This window comes from Lotus japonicus, chromosome 6 (assembly GCF_012489685.1).
Source record: "Lotus japonicus ecotype B-129 chromosome 6, LjGifu_v1.2".
Taxonomy (NCBI): Eukaryota; Viridiplantae; Streptophyta; class Magnoliopsida; order Fabales; family Fabaceae; genus Lotus; species Lotus japonicus.
In genome coordinates, this window is record NC_080046.1 from 17189921 (window position 1) to 17212948 (window position 23028).

Below are 23028 nucleotides of genomic sequence, written 5' to 3' on the forward strand. Positions count from 1 at the left end.
GTTAGCCAAACATCGAATCGTCCTCACCACACAAGTGTTTAGCTCAAAACCCAATATCAAAAACCCAAGAGTTAGTGTCGGTCAATACAACACAACTCGGAGTTAGTGTCGGTCAATACAACACAACTCCAATAACAAAACCCAAAATCAAAGCCAGAGTCAGTGTCGGTCAATACAACACGACTCAGAGTTAGTGTCGATCAATACAACACAACTCCAACACCCGAAACCCAGAGTTAGTGTCGGTCAATACAACACAACTCGAACAACAAGAGTACTAGAGTACTCGGTGACTTTCAATCATCACCGTAGCTCACCTTAGTTGTAAGACCCAAGTTTTTAAGCCTATGCTAAGTGAATAAAATCCTATTCACGATTAGGGTTGATGTATCGTGAAGGGAAACCTGAACTAGAGTTTACCAAACGAAAAAAATATATGAAGGAGAAAGTTCAGGAAAAGTCTGAGGGTCGTACCGAAGTCGATAAAAGTTATAGCACGATCGTTATACGCTTAAACCTAGGTCAGAAACCCTAGTATATAGCTAGTTTTCACTTTTAGGCACGATGGAAGTTAATTCCAAAAATCTTCAGAGAAATGTTAGAACTTCTCTTTTTCCATATACCACAATCGTTTCGAGGCGAAACTCTAGGATCTACGAACGTCCGATTCCAATCATCGGAAGTTTGCCGAAACCGAAACCCTGGTATTTCAAAACCCTAGAATTTCTCGACAATGAAGACTTTTTCTATTCAGAGCTTCAAATGAAGATTCTACACGCGTACACCCATTTCTCTTGATGATCTCAATCTTTCTTCAGAAGGAAGTTTTCCATTCCGACATCCGATGCAAAAAGCAACTTATCGGGTAAAATAGTTTTACACCGACTATGCATTAGTTGCCAAAAATACAAGGAGACCTCATTTTAGTTTTGGAATTCTTTCGCCAAAACCTATCTTAGAATTCATGGAGAATGACGCCGGAAAAATCAGATTCGCGAAACTTTCATTTTCCCGCGTTTTGCCAACATCTATATACAGCCAAGAAAGGAAGAAAAACACAAATTTTCCACCATTTTCCCCACCCAAACCCGCGGCCAAGAAGAAGAAGAAGGAGGAAGAGATTTTGTTCAATCCTTGCTTGATCGTCGATCAATCAGTTGCTGCTTCAAGGTTTCGAGGTAAAGTCGCTAATCCTTACCTCCGATCGCTTTTTCCATAGCTTTTCTGTAGACTTTTCTGAGCTGATAGTTTTGAGGTTTTTGCAAAACTATCCTGAATATTTCATTTCTGATTCTAAACCTCTTCCTTATGTGCCCAAGATCACTTCTGCCGGGATAGATTTTCCGTTATGTCGCCGGAATTCCGCCGGAATCAATTTTAGCCTTAAATACCCATTTTTGGAGTTTTTGGAGTAAAGCTTCAACCTTTAGGCTGAAAACTATCGCCTTAGCTTAGTGCTAGTAGGATTAGTTGTCATAAACGTCGTTGGTGACGTCCCTGTCAAATTTGATTTTTGGGATTTCAGTTTTGAAAATTCTAAGTTAAAAATCATGACCAAAATACCCCTGCGACAGTTTTTGATCCGATAATTTTTCCGAGTTCAGAATACCCTTAGTTACGGCTAATGATAGCATAGGAACCGAGATTGATCGAAGAAAAACCGAACCTTACAATTACCAAAAGTGGCCGTGAGCTTTTAGGGGGGAGGAGGAAAATTTCCTTTTCCGAAAACTTGTTCTTTCGCGCTAGATTATCGTACCTCGGAGTATATATTACTTCATGTAACCTTAGTGCGTATTGATAGCTTAGTTTCCGATAGATTCTGATAGTATTTCTGTGGCTTTGCTCTAAAGGTGATTTTGAGGAATTCCCAGAGGAGCAAGCCTTTGATTGTGAACAAGTGTTAGGAGATCGTCCTGGAGAATCTACAGGTGAGGGCTTCTCACTGAATCTCTAGTTAATGCTTAGGGTCGATGCTTTCGACATTGTTTACTGTTTATGCACTTGTTTGTGTTTGATTGGAAAAATGTTTTCTGAGGCTTCGGCTGACAATGTAGATGATTCATCTACTGAATGCTTTTGAGATTGACTTACATGCTATGTGCTATGTGGGTAATCTAGGATGTGTGGTGCATGCTTTATATGCTAAGTGCTATGTGATTATTCTAGAATATGTTGATATATGACATGTTGGTTGATTGTGCTGATTTAATTATGCTTTTGCAAGGATATATGTGTTTCTGAAAAGTGAGAATAGCGGGCAGGTCATGCCGATTTTATTTTGAGAGTTTTGAGAAAGTTTGATAGGACGAATGAGATTCGGGCCTTGTTATGGTGTTTTATGGATCGAGACATTCTCTGGAGTCATTTAGGGATTTGGAGATCCCGAGAACTTATAAGAATTGCGATAAGGTTAAAAGGATATTATTTTGTGAAGAAAACTCATAAGACCTTAAACAACCTCTAAATCTTTAAGTAATGATAATAATCTCGAAGGAAGCTTAGGAGTCGAATCTTAGTTTTGGAAAACGAGAAGTGTCGTCGGATCCAAGTGTTGAGGAGATTGGTAAGTTCTGAGTATGTTGATACTCCTTCGCTCGTTGAGCAGTTTGTTTAGCCATCCAAGGGATGAGCCGAGAAGCTTCACTGAGGCGTGAGACCTTGTGAATACGTGATACTCAACTGAGGCGTGAGACCTTGTGGAAAGCATGGATCTTCACTGAGGCGTGAGACCTCGTGAACAGCATGAAGCTTCACTGAGGCGTGAGACCTTGTGAATGCGAGATACTCTTGTGCTGTTGGAGCAGCTGTGTTGTTGGACTATCCTGGGGATAAGTCCGGAAAATTGATAGTTTCCGAGTATGTGATGCTCTGTGCTCGTTGAGCAGTTTTGACCATCGGATTGAGATGAGTCGGATGATTTGGAGATCATCATGAGTTATGTGTTGTTGTGAAGAAATGTCTTTTGTCGCAGAATCGACTGTTACCTTAGGGTAAGTTTTTAGAGACATTAATTTAGCTAGAACACGTGGCGACGTGTCGTGTGAGATTCGGAGACGTTGTTTGACTAATCATCCTGCATTCATGCAACATTAATGAGGTATTAACACAGGACGTACTCTGGACCTCGTCGGTTTCCAAAATGGTCATAAGACCCGGAATGCCGTGTAAGAGCGTTTGTAGACGACTCTTGTAGCAGACCGAAATGGCAGACCTACGGGTTTACTGCTGATCTGGCTACCTTGGTTTGGTGTAAGAGACACGCGGGCAGAAATGGTCCCACCGTTGCTGGTGCTAGGATTGACCCGTTGACGTCCATCCCAGAGGCACGCGAGCGGAAATGGTCCCACCGTTGCTGGTGCTAGGATTGACTCGTTGTTGTCCATACCTTTGTTTGGTGTAAGAGGCACGCGGGCAGAAATGGTCCCACCGTTGCTGGTGCTAGGATTGATCCGTTTGATGTCCATCCGTTTCCGGATTGCATATTGGTTGACTGGGTTAACCTGCATATCATTTCATGCAACATGCATACTGACTTAGTTGATGAGTGTGTGTGATACTTGTTAGTTCTATTTGAGGCATGTTAACTGTGATTTACTGTCGTTTATGTTCATTGAGAAATATGCAACCCTAGGATGTTATCCCTAGCTATAAGCCTAAGTGGCTATTTCCTTATCTGTATCTATCGGTGGTATTATTTATATAATTCTTTGGAGTTGACCCTCGCGTCTTCTGTGTGTGCTTTGGCGGACAAACGCCCATTGTCAGATGTCTTTGGCGGGCTAGTTCATGATGGTTCACCCTTCGGGGGGAACTAGGTTGGGATGCTGGAACAGGAGCACGTAGCGGTAGCGTGAGGATGACGGATGGTGTACATAGACTAGGTCGTTCTGGATTTCGAATTCGGACGACGATCATGCTAGCATGTAGGTTTTAGTGCTGGTGTGAGCTCCTCAAGATGGGATTAGTGTAGGAGTAGAGTCTTAGCTCTGAACATCATTTGTTTCTTTTGGGACAGGGTAGTTTCCCACCTATAGCTTTTTGTGTGGTTTCTTTACAGGAATCACAGAGAGTTGGTTGGACTTAGGAGGTCTTGCTTCAGGCCGATGGGCCAGCTGATTCTCAGTTTTGAGGGATGGTGTTGCGGACACTTCACCTTTACTTTCAGTCTGTACATATTGCCTTCGGGCGCTACACTTTTCTTTCCGTCACTGGAGGTTACTCGTGACGAGGTTGTTACTTACAGCGGGGGCTGTATTATATATTGTACATTAGTTCTGTTGCTTGTCGCTTTTGGGTTTGATTTAATTCAGTCTTGTCTTAGTTATTATCGAAAAAAAAATATTCACGTTTTTCCGCATTAAGTTTACTTTTGGTTACTAAAGTGACGTCACCGAAATCGGGGTGTTACATCAGTGACTTTCCCCAATTCCAAAACCCACAACAAAAGTCGACTTTTCCCCGTTCTTCGCAATTATTTTCCCCCTTTCGTTCTCCTATGCTTATTCGTTAATAAAAATGTTTCGAATTGAATTAATCAGGTTATGAGTTTATTTCTCAAAGTCTAGGTCTCCCAATGTCTCCAGTTTTCAAAATTCTATTCATTTTAGGTTTTCCGAAACAAACCACCCACAAGAAATTTCCGGGGAAAGTCTAAGTATACGAACAAATGGCTAAGTCTCAAAACTCAAGTTTGAACTTGCCTAGGGTTGTTCATCCAACCCGAAATATCAAAGATCACCAGATCAATGAATCCCCACTCCGAAGTCGCGTCAGAACGCACCATTCAACAACCTCTCAACATCATAAGTTATAGACAACATCATAACATCAGTTCATCATCATAATCAATATCAACACAAAGCATAAGTCGAATTTCTCGACGCCTATCATACAGTCATAGCTAATAAGTAAGTTGCCCTAACCTCGAGCTGTTCCAGTCTCGCGATCAAAGGTTCCTTCACTCAAATGCTCTGAAGATCCCAAAGTTCCTTCAACTGAACCTCAGATAAAAACAAAGCAGAATCCAAACAAAATCGATTAGTTTGATCACAATACAACTCATAACGATAGACAAAGCATTAAAGCTTCAGAATACAACAATCGGATACGAAAAGACAAGTTTTCGAAAACGAAAAACTCCCCCCCCCATTGATATAGCTCTCGGCCATAAAGGAAAAAGAGCTCCCTTCGATCAAATCTGTTTACAAGGTAGTTTTAGGGTAAAACTAGGACAAAGAAACTGTCGGAACAATTTTCGGACGATCGGATCAAAATACGGCTGTTCAGGGGCGTTTTGGTCCAAAATAAAAGCTCAAAACCTCAAAGTTATCAGTTCGGAAAACAAATTTGACAGCAATGATCCTAACGACATTCGTAACAACAAATCCTAAAGGCACGAAGTCAGATTACGACTTTTCGACAATAAAGTTTTGAAATGTGCGCAAAAAGGGTTTTGAAACAGTTTTTCAGATCTTGGACAACTCGATCCATATCGGCGAATACCGACGAAGGTTCTAGGCTCTTGGGCACGTAGAGAACAAACCCCAACAGAGAAATCAGGAAAAATGGACAGTTATACAAAAAGCTCAAAACTTTGAGCACATAAACGACTAAAGAAACGCAGTAGAAACAGTAATCAGAGGTAAGAATCAAGCTAGTTACCTCGATACCTTGAAGTAGGAATGAACTGCGCGAAGTTCGTCGAGTTTCGGCGAAAATCTCCTCTCCCTCTCCTCTCCTCAATCCGCGGCCTCCTTGGGAAGAAAATGAGAGATATTTTGATTTTTCGACTATTTATATGCAGGTGAAATCGCGGGAAAATGAAAATTTCGCGATTCCGATTTTTGCAGCACGTTCACCGATGAATTCTAAGAAAGATTCTGGCGTCAGAATTCCAGAACTCAAAACAAACCTCTGACATTTGGGAAAAACGATATATAAAATCCCAAAAGCGGTGTAAGTTCATCTGTCCCGAAAAACTACTTTTTGCTGTGATTGTCGGACGACAAAACTTTGTTCTGGAGAAAGATTGGAAATGTCGAAACAAATATGGAAGCGCGAACGGAAACTTCGTTAGAAGTCCCGAATAGAAAAAGTCTTCATCCAGCGCTTGAATCTAGGGTTTCGAAGCAAAGAAATTAGCGTCGTCGGACTTGAGAAAAGTGAATACTGTCGTGCGTACAGTCTAGGGTTCCGAAATGAGACGCTGGTCGTAGGAAAAATAAAGAGAACCTTTAAATTTTCCAAGGATTTGAAATCTTACTTAATACGTTGCTCTAAAAGCGAAATTAGCCTATTCTGGACACTCTCGCCATAAGGCAGGTGTGCAGACGACTCGCACTAATTCCTAAAACGACTACGCAACATTCCTCAAGCAATTCCTGAACTTTCTTCTTCATTAATCTCTTCCTCAAACAGCAAACTCCTGTCACGCTTACACTGATTCTACGCGTGAGTCGGAAATTAACTTGCTCTGTAAATGTAAGGCCCAAGTTTTTCAGTTTATACCAAGTGAATAAATTCTTATTCACCAGTAGGTTTGATGCATGGCGAAGGGAAACCTGAACAAGAGTTTAGTAAATGAAATAAATGTATGAAGGAGAATGTTCAGGAAAAGTCTGAGGTTCGTATTGAAGTCGATAAAAGTTATAGCACGATCGTTTTACGCTTAAACCTAGGTCAGAAACCCTAGTATATAGCTAATTTTCACTTTTAGGCACGACGGAAGTTAATTCCAAAAATATTCAGAGAAATGTTAGAACTTCTCTTTTTCCATATATCACAATCGTTTCGAGGCGAAACTCTAGGATCTACGAACGTCCGATTCCAATCATCGGAAGTTTGCCGAAACCGAATCCCTGGTATTTCAAAACCCTAGAATTTCTCGACGATGAAGACTTTATCTATTCAGAGCTTCAAATGAATATTCTACACGCGTACACTCATTTCTCTTGATGATTTCAATCTTTCTTCAGAAGGAAGTTTTCCATTCCGACATCCGATGCAAAAAGCAACTTATCGGGTAAAATAGTTTTATACCGACTATGCTTTAGTTGCCAAAAATACAAAGAGACCTCATTTTAGTTTTGGAATTCTTTCGCCAAAACATATCTATTAATTCACGGAGAATGACGCCGGAAAAATCAGATTCGCGAAACTTTCATTTTCCCGCAAATTTCCAACCTTTATATATAGCAAAGAAAGGAAGAAAAACTCAAATTTTCCTCCATTTTCTTCATCAAGGCCGCGAGTTCTACAAGGGAGGGAGAAGAGAAGATTTTCTTCATCGTTTGCTTGATCGTCGATCAATCAGTTGCTACTTCAAGGCTTCGAGGTATAGTCGCTAATCCTTACCTCTGATCGCTTTTTCCAAAGCTTTTCTGTAGAGTTTTCTGAGCGGATAGTTTATGGGTTTTTGCAAAACTATCCTGATTATTTCATTTCTGATTCTAAACCTCTTCCTTATGCGCCCAAGATCACTTCTGCCGGGTTAGATTTTCCGTTATGTCGCCGGAATTCCGCCGGAATCAATTTGAGCCTAAAATACCCATTTTTGGAGTTTTTGGAGTAAAGCTTCACCCTTTAGGCTGAAAACTATCGCCTTAGCTTAGTGCTAGTAGGATTAGTTGTCATAAACGTCGTTGGTGACGTCCCTGCAAAATTTGGTTTTTGGGATTTCCGTTTTGAAAATCCTAAGTTAAAAATCATGACCAAAATACCCCTGCGACAGTTTTTGATCCGATAATTTTTCCGAGTCTTTCGCGCTAGATTATCGTACCTTAGAGTATAGATTACTTCGAGTAACCTTAGTAATTATCGATAGCTTAGTTTTCGATAGACTCTGATAGTATTTCTGTGGTTTTGCTCTAAAGGTGATTTTGAGGAATTCCCAGAGGAGCAAGCCTTTGATTGTGAACAAGTGTTAGGAGATCGTCCTGGAGAATCTACAGGTGAGGGCTTCTCACTGAATCTCTTGTTAATGCTTAGGGTCGATGTTTTCGACATTGTTTATTGTTTATGCACTGGATTGTGTGTGATTGGAAAATGTTTTCTGAGGCTTCGGCTGACAATGTAGATGATTCATCTACTGAATGTTTTTGAGATTGACTTACATGCTATGTGCTATGTGGGTAATCTAGGATGTGTGGTGCATGCTTTATATGCTAAGTGCTAAGTGTTTATGATGCGATTTATTGATATATGACATGTTGTTGATTGTGATGATTTAAATATGCTCTGTGCTGGAATCTGAGATTCTGAATGGTGAGAATAGCGGGCAGGTCATGCCGATTTTATTTTGAGAGTTTTGAGAAAGTTTGATAGGACGAACAAGGTTCGGGCCCTAATTTTGTTTAGTGGATCGAGACCTCCTCTGGAAGCGACTTGGGATTGGGAGATCCTGAAAATGTATAAGACTTGCGATAAGACAAAAGGGAATCTATTTTATAAAGAAAATTCATAAGACCTTAAATAACCTCAAAATCTTTAAGTAATGATAACAACCTCGAAGGAAGGCATTGGAAGTCAAATCATAGTTTTGGAAAAACGAGGAGTGTCGTCGGATCCAAGTGTTGAGTTTGTTGTTGTGCTGTTGGAGCAGCGTTTGTTGTCGTGCTGTTGGAGCAGCGTTTATTGTTGTGCTGTTGGAGCAGCGTTTGTTATTGTGCTGTTGGAGCAGCGTTTGTTGTGGTGCTGTTGGAGCAGCTATGTGTCGTTATGAAGTGTGTCTTTTAGTCGCAGAATCGACTTTTGTAAGATCAAGTTTTGATCTAGTAGTACAACTCTATGTTTTGATGATTACAAGTTAACCTTTTGATATGAACAATTGTGGTACTCTAACGTGTTTTTCTGAGTGTGCTATTTACAGGCTCTGACCTCAACTCAATCTCACACAAATCAGAAGCACTGTGTATAAAGAGTGACCCAAGCAACGCTTTCGCATTCACCATGTTCAGTATGAACAGTGGAAAAGCTTCAGAAGTTCTGAAGTTATACAAACTCTGATGAGGACTCAGTCACTAGAAGCTCTGAAGATCCAGAAAGTCTGATAACCAAGAAACACTGAAGGCTCAGATGTTCTGATGGTGTAGAAGACTCTGAAGATACAGAAGCTGAATAGTGGAAACTCTGAAGTCCAGAAGCAAGAAACTCTGAAGGCCATGTTCTTCCCTCTGAGTTCAGAATCAGAAGATACAATGGTCAGAGGATCTGTGCTTTCCCTCTGACTCTGATCAACCGGCTTCACAAGTTCCAATATGAAGCATTCCCCTGATCAGAAGTCTCCTAGGTTTAAAGGTCGCGTCGCTATCCAAGTACAAAAGCAACTGTACCTTCCTGACGACCTACCTAACGTTCTCAGCCACAGCAGAAGCTGGATTTTCCAGAACTGCCCTCCAACGGTAGCATTTCCCATGCATCGCTCAACCCTAATCCTTGGAGTATATAAAGAGGCTGAAGACTGAAAGAAACCAAAAAGAAGAAGCATTCACATACGCAAGACATATTCAAAATCTTCTAAGTTTTCTTTCATCTGAAATTCATTGAGTTTACTATTAGCTTTTTAGAAGCAAATCTCTTGTAAACAATTCTTTGATAAACAGTTTGTTTAGTTCCTTTAGGAGATCAAGGTTGATCGGATCCTAGAGAAGACTAAGGGAGTGAATCTTAGTGTGAGCTAAGTCAGTGTAATTGTTAGTCACTTGTAGGTTTCAAGTGCAGTTGTAACTCTTACCTGATTAGTGGATTGCCTTCATTCTAAGAAGGAAGAAATCACCTTAACGGGTGGACTGGAGTAGCTTGAGTGATTTATCAAGTGAACCAGGATAAAATCCTTGTGTGCTTTTCTATCTCTTATCTTTAGCACTTAAGTTCTCGAAAGATTTGTCAAAATCTTTAAGGTGGAAGTTTTATACTGAAAACGTTATTCAAACCCCCCCCTTTCTACCGTTTTTCATACCTTCAACTTTACCTTAGGGTAAGCTTTTAGAGACTTTAACTTCCCTAGAACACGTGGCGACGTGTCGAGTGAGGACGGAGACGTTGTTTGAATAATCATTTTGCATACATGCAACATTAATGGGGTATTAACACAGGACGTACTCTGGACCTCGTCGGTTTCCAAAATGGTCATAAGACCCGGAATGCCGTGAAAGAGTGTTTATAGACGTCTCTTGTAGCAGACCGAAATGGCAGACCTACGGGTTTACTGCTGATCTGGCTACCTTTGTGTGGTGTAAGAGGCACGCGGGCCGAAATGGTTCCACCGTGGCTGGTGTTAGGGCTGATCCGTTTGATGTCCATCCCTTTCCGGAATGCATGTGGTTAACTGGGTTAACCTGCATATCATTTCATGCAACATGCATACTGACTTAGTGATGAGTGTGTTTGATACTTGTTAATTCTATTTGAGGCATGTTAACTGTGATTTATCGTCGTTTATATTCATCATGAGATATGCAACCCTAGGATGTTATCCCTAGCTAAAAGCCTAAGTGGCTATCCTATTATCTGTATCTATCCTTGCTATTATTTACATAATTCTTTGGAGTTGACCCTCGCGTCTTCTGTGTGTGCTTTGGCGAACAAACGCCCTTTGTCTGATGTCTTTGGCGGGCTGATTCATGATGGTTCATCCTTCGGGAGGAACTAGGGTTGAGATGCAGGAACTGGAGCGTATCGCGGTTGCGAGAGGAGGACGGATGGTGTATGTAGACTAGGTCGTTCTGGATTTCGAATTCGGACGACGATCATGCTAGCATGTAGGATTGAGTGTTAGTGTGAGCTCCTCGAGATGGGATTAGTGTAGGAGTAGAGTCCTAGCTCTGAACATCATTTGTTCCTTTGGGAACAGGGTAGTTTCCCACCTATAGCTTTTTGTGTGGTTTCTTTACGGGAATCACAGGGAGTTGGATGGACTTAGGAGGTCTTGTTTTAGGCCATCTGGGCTGACTTATTCTCAGTTTTGAGGGATGGTGTTGCGGACACTTCACCTTTTTATTTGGTTTGTCCATATTGCCTACGGGCGTTACAGTTTTCTTTTCGTCACTGGAGGTTACTCGTGACGAGGTTGTTACTTACAGCGGGGGCTGTTTATATATTGTATATTAGTTTTATTACCTTTCGCATTTTGGTTTTATTTAATTCAGTCTTGTCTTAGTTATTATAAAAAAAAAATATTCACGTTTTTCCGCATTAAGTTTACTTTTGGTTACTAAAGTGACGCCACCGAAATCGGGGTGTTACAGTAAATCCAGGTCTTACATACTTTGACCTGTGCATGGGGATATTCGTTTTTTTATAATGTGAATTTTTTTATAAGTGTGTTTGATTTTGTTTTGTAAAAGCGTAATGATTATGTTTATTTGTTTTTTTTTTTGTTTGTTTATCTGAATGTTGCGTTATATTATTTTCTTTCTTATATGATTTGTATATCTCTTTATATTTTTTGCTTGTGAATATATTTTGTATTTCTCTTTCTTTCTTTTTGATAATGTTAAAAAGAGGAAGAATTGTACTTTGCATTTTGATTATTTTCCAGGGAACATATACATGTGTAGGGGGGTGCAGGAGCACATTAAAGGGGAGTTATGCTTGGTCGAATCCAATAATTAAAATGACGTTTATTTCAAAGTTGTGTTTGTCAGATACACAATTACATATACAAAAAGTAGTTTACGCTGTAATGTTAGTGAAGTTTTGTGGTTGCATGACCTTCTCAATATTTCTGATATTGGGAGGTTGCGTGAGGGAGGCCCGATTAGTGGGTGTGGGAGCCAGGAGATGAGGGGCTCTAATCAGTTAACTCTTCTTAATCTTTTTTTACAGTTACAGGACTTGTGGGTTCATATGTTGATTTTATCTCAGCCTAGCGTGCACCTGCGCCATCTAGTGTGAAAGCATTTGTGTGGCGATTATTGTGGAACTGTATCCAGACTATGGACAATCTGCGGAGTCACATCGTGAATCTTGATGACTTTTGTTTCCCATTTTATCGTCACGCTGAGGAAAGTGGTGACCATCTTTTATTTTCCTGTTCTTTTTCTTTGGATGTGTGGCGTGCGGTTTACAGTTGGTTTGGCGTCTCAATTTCTTTATCATCATCTCCAGTGGTGCATTTTCCTCAATTTCTCTCTCTAAAATGAATTATATGTTACTAGTGTTTTTTATATGAATGAATGAGCCATTATGTGTACAATTTGAGGACGAATTATAAGCTTTTTAAGAATGTGAAATATGTTTGGAACGGGTGAATAAGTAGAAGTTTGTCTTTAGGAAGATTGAGTGTGTAAAATCTGCCTTTCTGAATGAAAGGATGATCACCCCGCCGGGAAAGAGATAATCTCAATTCTCTTTAGAAGGGCATAGTCTAAAATTAACCACAATTTAATCGCCTATTTGTTTTTAAGTTTTTAAATTTCTCAAAACATGTTTAATTATTTATCTAAGGTTCAATTCTGTGTTTTAAAAAACAATTGATTAGGATCTTTGTGTAAACACGTGCATACATGAAAACGTAAAGACTAACATTAAAGCGTTTTTTTAGATAAGTCAATGAATTGTATTCAACCTTAGCACAAGGGGTGTCAAACCCAAATATAAGAAAGGAAGAAGGAAAAAAGCTAATCTAGAAGATCAAAACAATGCAAATAACATGGTCAATGGTCAAGACCACAAAAACTACCCCACCAAGACCCACCCACCAAACATGACAAAGCCCAATAAAATGCAAAACGCTCACAACACAAACTTCCCAACAAGGTCGATCATTCAAATTGTTTGCACTGATTGATTTTCTTTCTAATTTCAGTTTTTACATTTTCAAATTGTTAGAAGTTGTGTTCACATGAGAGTATTGAGTTAGTTGCTAAGGATTTCTAATTTCTACCGCATATTTTCAATGTTACTTTGCAAGCAAGATTAGTGTAATTGCATATTTTTTGAAATTGTTACCACGCAATCGATGATACCACGCCACCAGAGAAATCGATTACACCACGGGTGTAATCCATCACACTATTTCATCACATCAAAAAACCAATTACAAAACGAATCAATTACACCACAAGTGTAATCACCTACATTCCTAATTGGTGATTCCTAATTTAAGATTATGAGTGCATTCTCATCTTGCTAGTACACATCACTAATTAATGTCTGCTTCAAATTATTGTGATGCATGTATCAATTAGGTGCATTCTCATCTTGCTACCTGTGTTCAGATGACTGATTAATGCCTTTTTCAAATTGTTATGATCTCTGTATCAATTAGGCATTCTTGCACCTAGATTGGAAAATGTTTAATTTCTGCATTTCATTTTCATATGTGTAATCGATTGCTACCGAGCGGCGAGTTCATTCACTTACTTGGTCTGCATTCTTTATTTAAGATTCCTCATTTAAGATTACTGTGTATTCCTCATTTTAATTATGATGTAGCGAGTGGACCATTGAACGAGGACGAGAAGGAGTACGATTACATAGTAACAACTGATGCCAGTAAAGTCGATGACGTGCTCAAGTATAGCTATGCAGTAATGGTCCGTGACTTAAATGGGAATTTGATCAACGCATTTGCGGAGTTGTGCATTGGTGACAGCCAAGTTGACAATCCACAGAAGTATGAGAATAAAGGACTTCTTAGAGCTATCACTTTTTGTGAGGAAAACAAGTATCGAAAGGTGAGAGTCCTCTTGGATTGCAAAGCTGTTATTGGGACACTTAACACTTCTTACCAGAAGAGACGACATCAGAAGGAGCCTCTTGTTATTGCAATTAGGTAGTAACTCGTGCGATGCACGGTTTCTTTTATTTCTAAATCAAAACTATATTTACCATATTATACAATATGTTACAATATTAAATAAATTTAATTTATATGTTTTGACTAAATCAAAAGGTTTTAACAATATTTAATCATATCCCTTATTTTTTTCCTTTGATATTTTGTATTTTAATATTAGTTATTATACATTAAATGAATAAATTGTAAAATCAATCCAAGAGATTGGATAATGATTTTTTTTATTTGCAAAAGTTGAAAATAAAATTTCCCATATCTATTTGGGAATGCAATTAATATTGATCAAAATATTGTTTCCAACATATTATTTAATAAGTTATAATTATAAAAAAATAGAAAGAAAACAAAGCGATGCAATTGAGTTTTAACTTTGATTATCATCTCTTATATTTGATGCGAATATCGATCTCTTGTATTTGAGTTTCACTTTAATACCAAAATAGAGTGTTATATTTCACTTCCATTTTGGCTTTTATGAAATTTGATATATTAACACTTTATTGTATTAATTTCCACTAATAAGAGGAAAGCTAAAATATAACAAAAAAATGAAAAATAGAGATTGAATATTGAATATTGAATATTAACTATCATACGAAAGATATTATCTTTTGTTAATTACCATTTTGTCCAATTTATAATCTAATAAGAAAGAATCCAATATTGAAAAAAGAGATTGATCTTTTTTTAACAACAAAAGAAATACTTTATTGAATTATAAAAAATAGAGATTTAATATTCTCTCTTCACTCTCATTCAAAATGAAATTATAATATTTGATTTCTATTTTCTCTAATATGATTTTTTATTTTGAACGTCTCTAATATGATATTTAGAATGTTCAAACTTTATTTTGTATTATCATTTCTTTAAATTAGACATCTAATGTTTTAACTTATGTAGAAATAACTTGAAAGATCTCATGATACAGCCAGAACTGCTTCAACATTTTACACCTAGTACATTAGAAGAAATTTTGAGCAGTGATTACCTAGAGGTAGACAATGAGGACCCGGTCTTCCAGTTGGCTCTTTTGTGGATGGAACACCATTGCGATTCTCAGGAAGAAAGACAACTTATCATGGACCAATTGCAGCAACATATCAGGTTCCCGTATATGTCTTTTATGCAATTAGAGGAGCAGGCTTCATGTCTTGATCTCAAAGGTGCTTCAAAAATCGCAGAAGATGCTTTGGTTTGCAAACTTGGCCAAGAGCATTTACCTGCTAGGAGGGCATACAAACTCCAGCCCATTAAGTCTCTGGATTTTGATTTGTTTGGGGAGAACATGGAGGTACAATTTGATATCAAGCGTGATGATTGTGCTGCAATTTATTCCTTTGACAAATTGACTTTCGAACCATTTAATTTGGGGGGAAGAAATTTCGTTATTCAAGCATATTTCCATAGAGATGAAGAGAGAACCATTTGTTTTGGCTTTTATTTAAGGCTTTATTCTCAGTCCCCTCGCCAGACCACTGCATCAAATATTTCGGTTGAATTTGAATATTCTGTCAAGCGTAGGCCAGACATGGAATTTGTTGTCCTAGCAAGGAATAGAGCCCTGATCACGTCAGTAGTCGGTAGAGGATACCGAAACATTTTCCAGCTGCCATGGGATCAGTTTATAGCAGAGGACTGTGAATTTTTTGTAGATGAAATCCTCCAACTCCAAGTCAAGCTTGCTCTGTAGATTGGAGTTGAGTGTAAAGATCTCTTCCTTCTAGTTTCTTGTGAAGTGCTGAACAGGAAAAGAAATTGTACATCTTTTATTTTCTCTTGTTGCTTGCTAAAGAGTGTTTTTCTTTCTGTCCTATTATGGTGAACTAGGTCTTTCTTGGTGGATGGTACACAAAGTCTTAATAGAACTCATATTAATTCAAGTATATTGTAGAAGAAAATAGTACATTAGTTGATTTGTTGAAGCAATTCTTCATATTGCTCTAGGTGATTGCATCTATGAGATGAAAAAGTGACCACAATCTCTTGAATTTTCAAAAAAAAAAAAAAACTTATGTAGAAATATCTTGTATCTCTCTTGTCTTTCTATATCTCACTCTATAATATCAATATTACCATAAATGAATAGTAGACAAAAATTTGGTTAATGGGAAAAAAAATAACATACGAATACTTAAATTATTAACAGTTAATTAATCTTTTTTTTTAAAAAGTGAATTAAAGTATTGAACTAACACTTAATGTAGATAAAGTAATTGAGCAATGAAGTAAATGAACCTCAAAGCATGGGAAAAAAAACTCTCTTATGAATATCGAAATTTTGGTATACTCCTTTATATTGGAGTAGCTTATTTTTTGAGCCACGTCCATGGCACCCCGGTTCATGCCGTGCCTCCTGTAAAATGAGAGCGAACCATATATCTGGTAATCTCACTCCCAAACAGTTAGAGAGCAACTTAAGTCATTCTATTACATAAACTAATCACACAAATAACACGCTTGAGATTTAATGACAGTAAAATAGTTCCAGTAAGTGATTAAAAAGCATCCTTAGATCCATTAAAACATTCTAATAATATATCAACATCCAATTCTATTTACAATTTCAAGAATAAACCAATTATGATGTCAATATTGAGGTACATGAAAGAAATTGGTGAAATTAATTATCTATGATGCTTGCAGAAATAAAGATTACTTAAACCTTATGCCTTCACAATAGAACCTAAAAATATGACCTTAATTAGGAATATCATTAGTTCTTCACCTAGCCCGTGTACCTTACAGCCAAAGTTTATAGCCAGGCTAACACATGGTATTTCTTTCCCTTCATAGTTAACAACATAATATGTGAAAAAACCATTTTATATGGTTAACAAATAGTGCATATAATTTATGTCACATAGGAAAAGGTAACAAAAATGAGTAGCACTATATATTTAGTTGTTTTCAATCTATCATCAAACTTATATCAACAACATAGCTAAAACATTTAGGTGCAAATAGGAACAATTTTTTAAGGATACGATCTGAGCAACACATCTTGTAATCACTGCTAGAAAATTTAAGAAAAAACCCAGAGCAATAAGCAGTAAATCAGTGATCCAAACATAAAGCATCAGTGCTCAAAATGTCACTGAGGGTATAATTGTTTGTCCTTTACATTCTCTTAGATTACTGAAAAATTAAGATACGGAAAGATAAAATGGCTCATCCTAAAGATATAATTAATTGTTCTTACATTCTCTTATATTACTGAAATGCCAGTTGTGGTTGTGCAATATTTTGTCCATTTTTCCAAAAGGTCAGAAATAATGTATGATATGCAAATCTTAAGCAGGAATGTCTGCTTTTATGTTGTCCCAATTTACAAAGAGCTTAATGATAATAATTAAGGTCAAAACAATAAGCCAGGGAGAGAGAGGGGAAAAATCAAGAACAAAATGCCAATTAGACCTTTAGTGTTACCAAATAACAGACTTACCTTAGTTCATAAAGTACCAGAACCCAAGTTGAGCTTAGCAGACCTAGGATCTTTCTTGTAAGCAACATTTACCAAAGTAAAGTGATGTCTGCAATGTGATACAAATATGCTCAAACAGATCATGAGATTTAAATGATGGATCAATATGTTTGGGATCAACATGTTTGGGATCAATGTGTTTGTGTATATTTTAATTTTCATTAGATTGGTGCAATTAGTCTACACCGTTGCACAAAATGATCACAATCGCATAGGAATTTCCCCATATACCTATATCGGGCTTCGATTAAAATTAGATGCACTTGGAATAAATGAATATGCAGCTTATTATTAGTCCATTAATAACAATGTGATTGATTGTTAGTCTTCACTCAAATAACACAGAATCCAAAATTCCAGTCATGGGAACTTGATTATCTATTATCATTTTGAATCTATATGAAATAAAATGACAAAATAACAATCATTGCCAATTAATTGAGAAACTGGTAATTACCTCCTCTGCTAGGCTAGTCAAATTGGTTCCATACTCCTCCAAAGTTGGCATGTTATTGCTACTGCTTCCAGGGCCAACACTAGCGACGACACTGTGTAGACCCAATATAGTTGTGACTTAGAAGTTCTAAGGATTAAACCCAAATGTTTCAACAAGTGCAGATAAAATATTACATCTGAATACACATTCACCTGACAATTAGAGAGTAGAAGTCAGAACAAAAAGACCAGCCAAATTTGAAGATACTTGGTGCTTATCATTCTGAATCTATATGAAATCAAAAGGCTTTCATTTTACCCAAATCAAAAGAATAAAAAAGGACTTTTTTAAGCTCAAAGATTGAAAGATACTGAAATAAAGATAAAAAGCAACATCAACTCTAAACAACGTGAACTCTACACAAACTAAAGTATGGAAAACCACAAAGTTCCTCAACAGGGGTTCAAAGGCTTATAGTAGAAGATGGTAGAGGATCCAATGATGTCCCTTTGATATCTCGCAAGCCGCATAGAAAACAATTAACACAAACTAATAGAGCATAACATAATCAAACAAACTTAACACGACAAACCAAGAACTTAATGAGGTAATTAAAACATCTTCATTTTCAGAGTGGGAGATGAAAAATGAAACTTATGAGATAATGTTGATGAAGAAAGCGAGAAATGCAGAAACAGATGGAGAAAAGCAGAAACAAATGAAGAAAGGGAAAAAGACACCTGAAGAAAATGTGTGAAATTGTGTTTCCTAGCTAAGCCAACAATGAGAAAGAATATAATCTTCAGCTGCAAAGACGTGAGAGAAGCAAAGCTCAATGAAGTAGAAATAAAAAAAATAGTTATAAATGCATGAACATAAAAAAATGGATAAATGGTGAAAATATGAAGGAAGCTAAAAATGAAGGGAAAATCACACCTGAAGCGTATTTGTGAAGTTGCACCTCCTAGCAAAGCTTTTGAATAGACCCCTTCAGCTTTGCAAAACAAAATCAGAAAAAAATGAAAAAGGCTGAGGGAGAAAAAGTATTGTAAGTAAATATCATGTAATCATTCCTGAAGTTTTTAAGTTATCAACACTAACACTAAGGAGGTAGAGGAGATAGTTGGAAGCTATGCAAAATGCTAAGACATTGTTAAGTAATATGGGATAAGAGAAGAGAAGAGAAAAAATAAAATGACTAAAAGATTTTAAATTTGTAAAAAAAAATATGGGATAACACGTCCGTTGAGAGTGAAATTTTTACCCCCTGCAAAATAAAAAATTGAAATAAGACAAGTAACTCATGCATAAAAATCAAATGAGTATTGATAATTTCAGCCCACATTTAGGGGAAACCTTTGCCGGTATAAATAATAGCTTGATGATTTATAGCTTTCATTGACTGACCATAATGTTGAAAGTAATTGATGTGTTATCCAAGCCCCAAATGTTTAGGAGAATAACTTAACCCCCACTTCTTAGCTCCTTTTCTTAGGAAAATGACCAGGAGCAATAAGATATATTCATATGGACCCAAAATTTCCAGTTCAAAACATTAAACCATCAAGCACTACATGAAAATTGAATTAAAGGAAAAAGAAACTCAGCAATTCAAACTTGAAATCGATTTGCATCGAGATCATATTATCTGATAAACATCACTTGTACTCATTTCCCAAATCACTAATGAATCATCATATCTCCGATCCATGAATGTAAAACTAAAATCCGTTAATACCATCCATTCAATCAAGTCCCAAATTCTACAATTCAACACCCTAATAATCCCAGAAACCAAAACAAAACCAGAAAATGCTAATAACACCATTGATGGTATGAGTCATTCATTTTTAACCTAAAAGTTGACAAATTTAAGGTAAGAGAATAAAAGACAAAGGGGGTAAATGGGACAACATAGTACTTAATACCTGGGAAGTTCGAATTCTGAGGAGGCAAAAATGGGTGGCGATTTGGATGATCAAATTTCGCCAGAAGAGGAAGTTGGGTTGCCAATTAGATCTGTGGTCGGAAAAAGCCTTGAATCGAGCAACGGTGACCACTTCATTGTCCCAATCAGCCACTTCCTTTGCTATGAAATCCTTCACACTCACGCTCCTAAATAAGTTGGAAACACAATTGCCCCATTGTTATGATCTTCCCAATTAAAGTGCCTTTTTTTTTGAAAGGAGAATATATATTATTGATAACAGCCAAAAGAGGAACACTCAAGGCCAAGTGCATCACATCCCAGCAGCAAGGGAAGGGCAAAAGCAACAAAAACAGTACAACAAAAATGAAACAGAAAACAACAGGGGAAAAATAGACGATGGAGACAGCATTAGAAAACCACAAGACTTCAAAAATAGCACAACAAAAACCAAACATCAGCACCGATCCAACTGAGAGAGCTTATATAGGGAAAATTCATGTAAAGTAAACTCCTAATATGAATTGGTGCAGAAAAGTGAAATCAAATGTTGAAATTTTTTCACGCATTCATGCTCAGGAAAGTAGAAAAAAGGGGAAAAAATCAGATAAAGCAACAAAAAGCAATTAGGTAACTGTTAACTCTTCATGTAACAGAAAAATTCTGACAAAAATAAAATAAGATGAGTGACAAAAAGCATGTATCCTAACTACGCACACTGTGAAAAGTAAATGTAGAGTAATAGCAAAACTGAAAAGGACCAAAAAAGGCACCACAAATGGCCTTATAGTGGACCAACACACATGGTATAAAACTCTCATAGTAAACAGTAGAAATTAACTTCTTCATTTGTGGTGTTTATAGATAAGGCAAGCAGTGGATACCCCGGATCATGTGCAGTGGGATTGGATTGCACGCAAGAGTAATATGCTAGCTCATTCGGTAGCCAAACCCATGATCAAACTGAACACACCCCATGAAATGAATTTCGAAAACATTTAGGAGGTCAACAAAGAGCTCACTAGACTTGTGGAAGTTGATAAGAAAAACTTTCACCAAACCTTTCACCAAACCTTTTGTAAGTATTACATTACTTGCCTATAAAAAAAAAGTATTACATTACTTGAGTTCTACAACATTGCAATTTATGTTATACTTACATTGTGGTTTTTTTAGGTGTGTCATCTGGTATGTGGTGATTGATTGTAGGGGTGATTGTGGAGCTCTCGTCTGCCAAACCAAATGCTTTGTTTGATTAATTTTTTTGTAATCTTCAACATGTGGGTGATTGTGAGAATGTGTCTCCTTCTTCTAATGTTTAGAAAACCGAACCGGTCATCAAACCGGTCGAAGCACATGCTCAAGGTTCAAAGGTCGAACCGGGGTCAAACCGAGGTCCAACCGTGATAGTTAAATAATACATTATATAGATAATATATGCTATTTTGTGAATAATGAATAACTTATTAAAAGTACTACATGATAAAATTCTTTCTTATTAAATATAAAAATAAAGAATATAATTTACATTTAAATAAATTATTACTTAGTTTATCTCTATATTAAAATAAAATATAAATAAATATGTCATTAATATGTATATATTACATTCTTTGTGTATCCAAAAGATTATTACTCATAAGTTAAGTATATAAAAAATAAATACACATTGTAAAAAACATTTAAGCAACAGCTTGTACATGCATTTATTCAGTTTACAAAAAAAAAAAATAGCTTGTACATGCACCAATACCACTATAAATGTGCTTGGAAAGGTGTGATGACAGATAAATACGTGAGAGAAAGTTATTTTCATTCAATAAGTAATATATATATATATATATATATATATATATATATATATATATATATATATATATATAAACTTTCGGCTCTTTATACCACCTAAAAGTTGTGCATATTAGGTTCTACCTATACTCATATATAGTAGTGTCATAGTGGTATATATGCTTTTTTCCACCCTCACAATCACGTGTTCAAATCCCACCCAGGTTCCATTTTTTCATTTATAGAATAGCAACGAACCAACCGGTTCTCTCAGACCGGTTTGACAATTGGGCGGTTTTGTAGGCTGACTGGACCGACCATAAGCTCGTTCCTGGTTGAACCGGTGGGACCGGCCGGTCCGGTTTTCTAAACACTGCTTTCTTCTTTTTTTTCGATAAGCAATGGAAACTGCTTTCTTCTAAACTATTGAAGATTTGGTTAACCTACACAATTACACATACAATTTAATTTTAGTCTTTACATTTTTTATGTATGCACTCTATGGAAAATCTTCAAAAGTAGTTTACACTTTATTATAGTCTTTAAGTTTTTTTTTCATGTATGCACGTCATGTATGCTCACACAAAGATCCTAATTTTAGACTATGCCATTTTAAAGCGAATTGAGATTATCTCTTTTCTGGCGGGGTGATCATCCTTTCATTCAGAAAGGCATATCTTACACCCTCAATCTTTCTAAGGAACAACTTCGACTTATACACTCGTTACAAACATATTTCACATTCTTAACGCCCTCTAATAATTCGTCCTCAAATTGTACACCTAATGGCTCATTCAATCATATACTTCATTTTTTATTTGCACATTTTCTGGGTGCAAAAAATATCAATCTTTCTAGGCGAGAAACACTAGTAACATATAATTCATTTTTTATTCGCTTTGTCTTCTCTCTTCTTTACCTTTTGACCTAGTTCCTATGAGTGGCCGCCGCGCCGCCCCTGTGTGCTGCGACAACCCCCCGTTTCTCGCCTTTTTTTTTTCCGCTTTCCCATTCTATTCTCCTTCTCCTCAACCTTCCCGAGATCCAGTGACCTGTTTTCCGTGGTGCTTGGTGTTAAGGGTTTCTGTTTGGTTCTTAAGCCTTCAATAAGGTAGTGGAGGCCGCCCTTCCCAAACTCTTCCGGATCTGCTCCGACGGCCCCTCCAGTTCGCTCCCCTTGTTTTCATCTCCAGTTCTGACACGGATCCTATGCTTTCCCCTGTGTTCGCCCTGCTAGATCTGATGTGAGGGAAGCAGTCATGATGCATAATATGTGGTGCTTTGTAGCATTTAGGGAACTTGGGCTCACATTGTTATGTGATGTTTGTACTATCGATCATTATCTATCAATGAATATTTCTATTTAAAAAAAAAACAATGACCCCGATTGGTATATTTTAATGGTGACAACGATTTCCCCTACGTAGGAGTCCACCATGCCGACCTGGATCCTTAGTAGGAAATGTCTCATTTTGTTAAATCCCCAACTGTTTCAGTTAGAAAATGAGATTAGGATATGTTCTGTACTAGGGCAAGCTTACGTAAAAGAGTGACAGAAAGTAAACCCTAGCAGAGCACTAAAATAGCAAAAC

General features: G+C 37.2%; 1 protein-coding gene across 1 annotated transcript; it reads left to right on the plus strand.

The window, feature by feature from the left end:
* Positions 1 to 13535: 13535 nt before the first annotated feature.
* On the plus strand, positions 13536 to 15494 carry LOC130725021 (BTB/POZ domain-containing protein POB1-like). The gene is made up of 2 exons (XM_057576284.1): positions 13536 to 13777; positions 14705 to 15494. The coding sequence occupies exons 1-2, from the start codon at positions 13536 to 13538 to the stop codon at positions 15492 to 15494; spliced, it is 1032 nt and encodes a 343-aa protein (XP_057432267.1).
* Positions 15495 to 23028: the final 7534 nt, after the last annotated feature.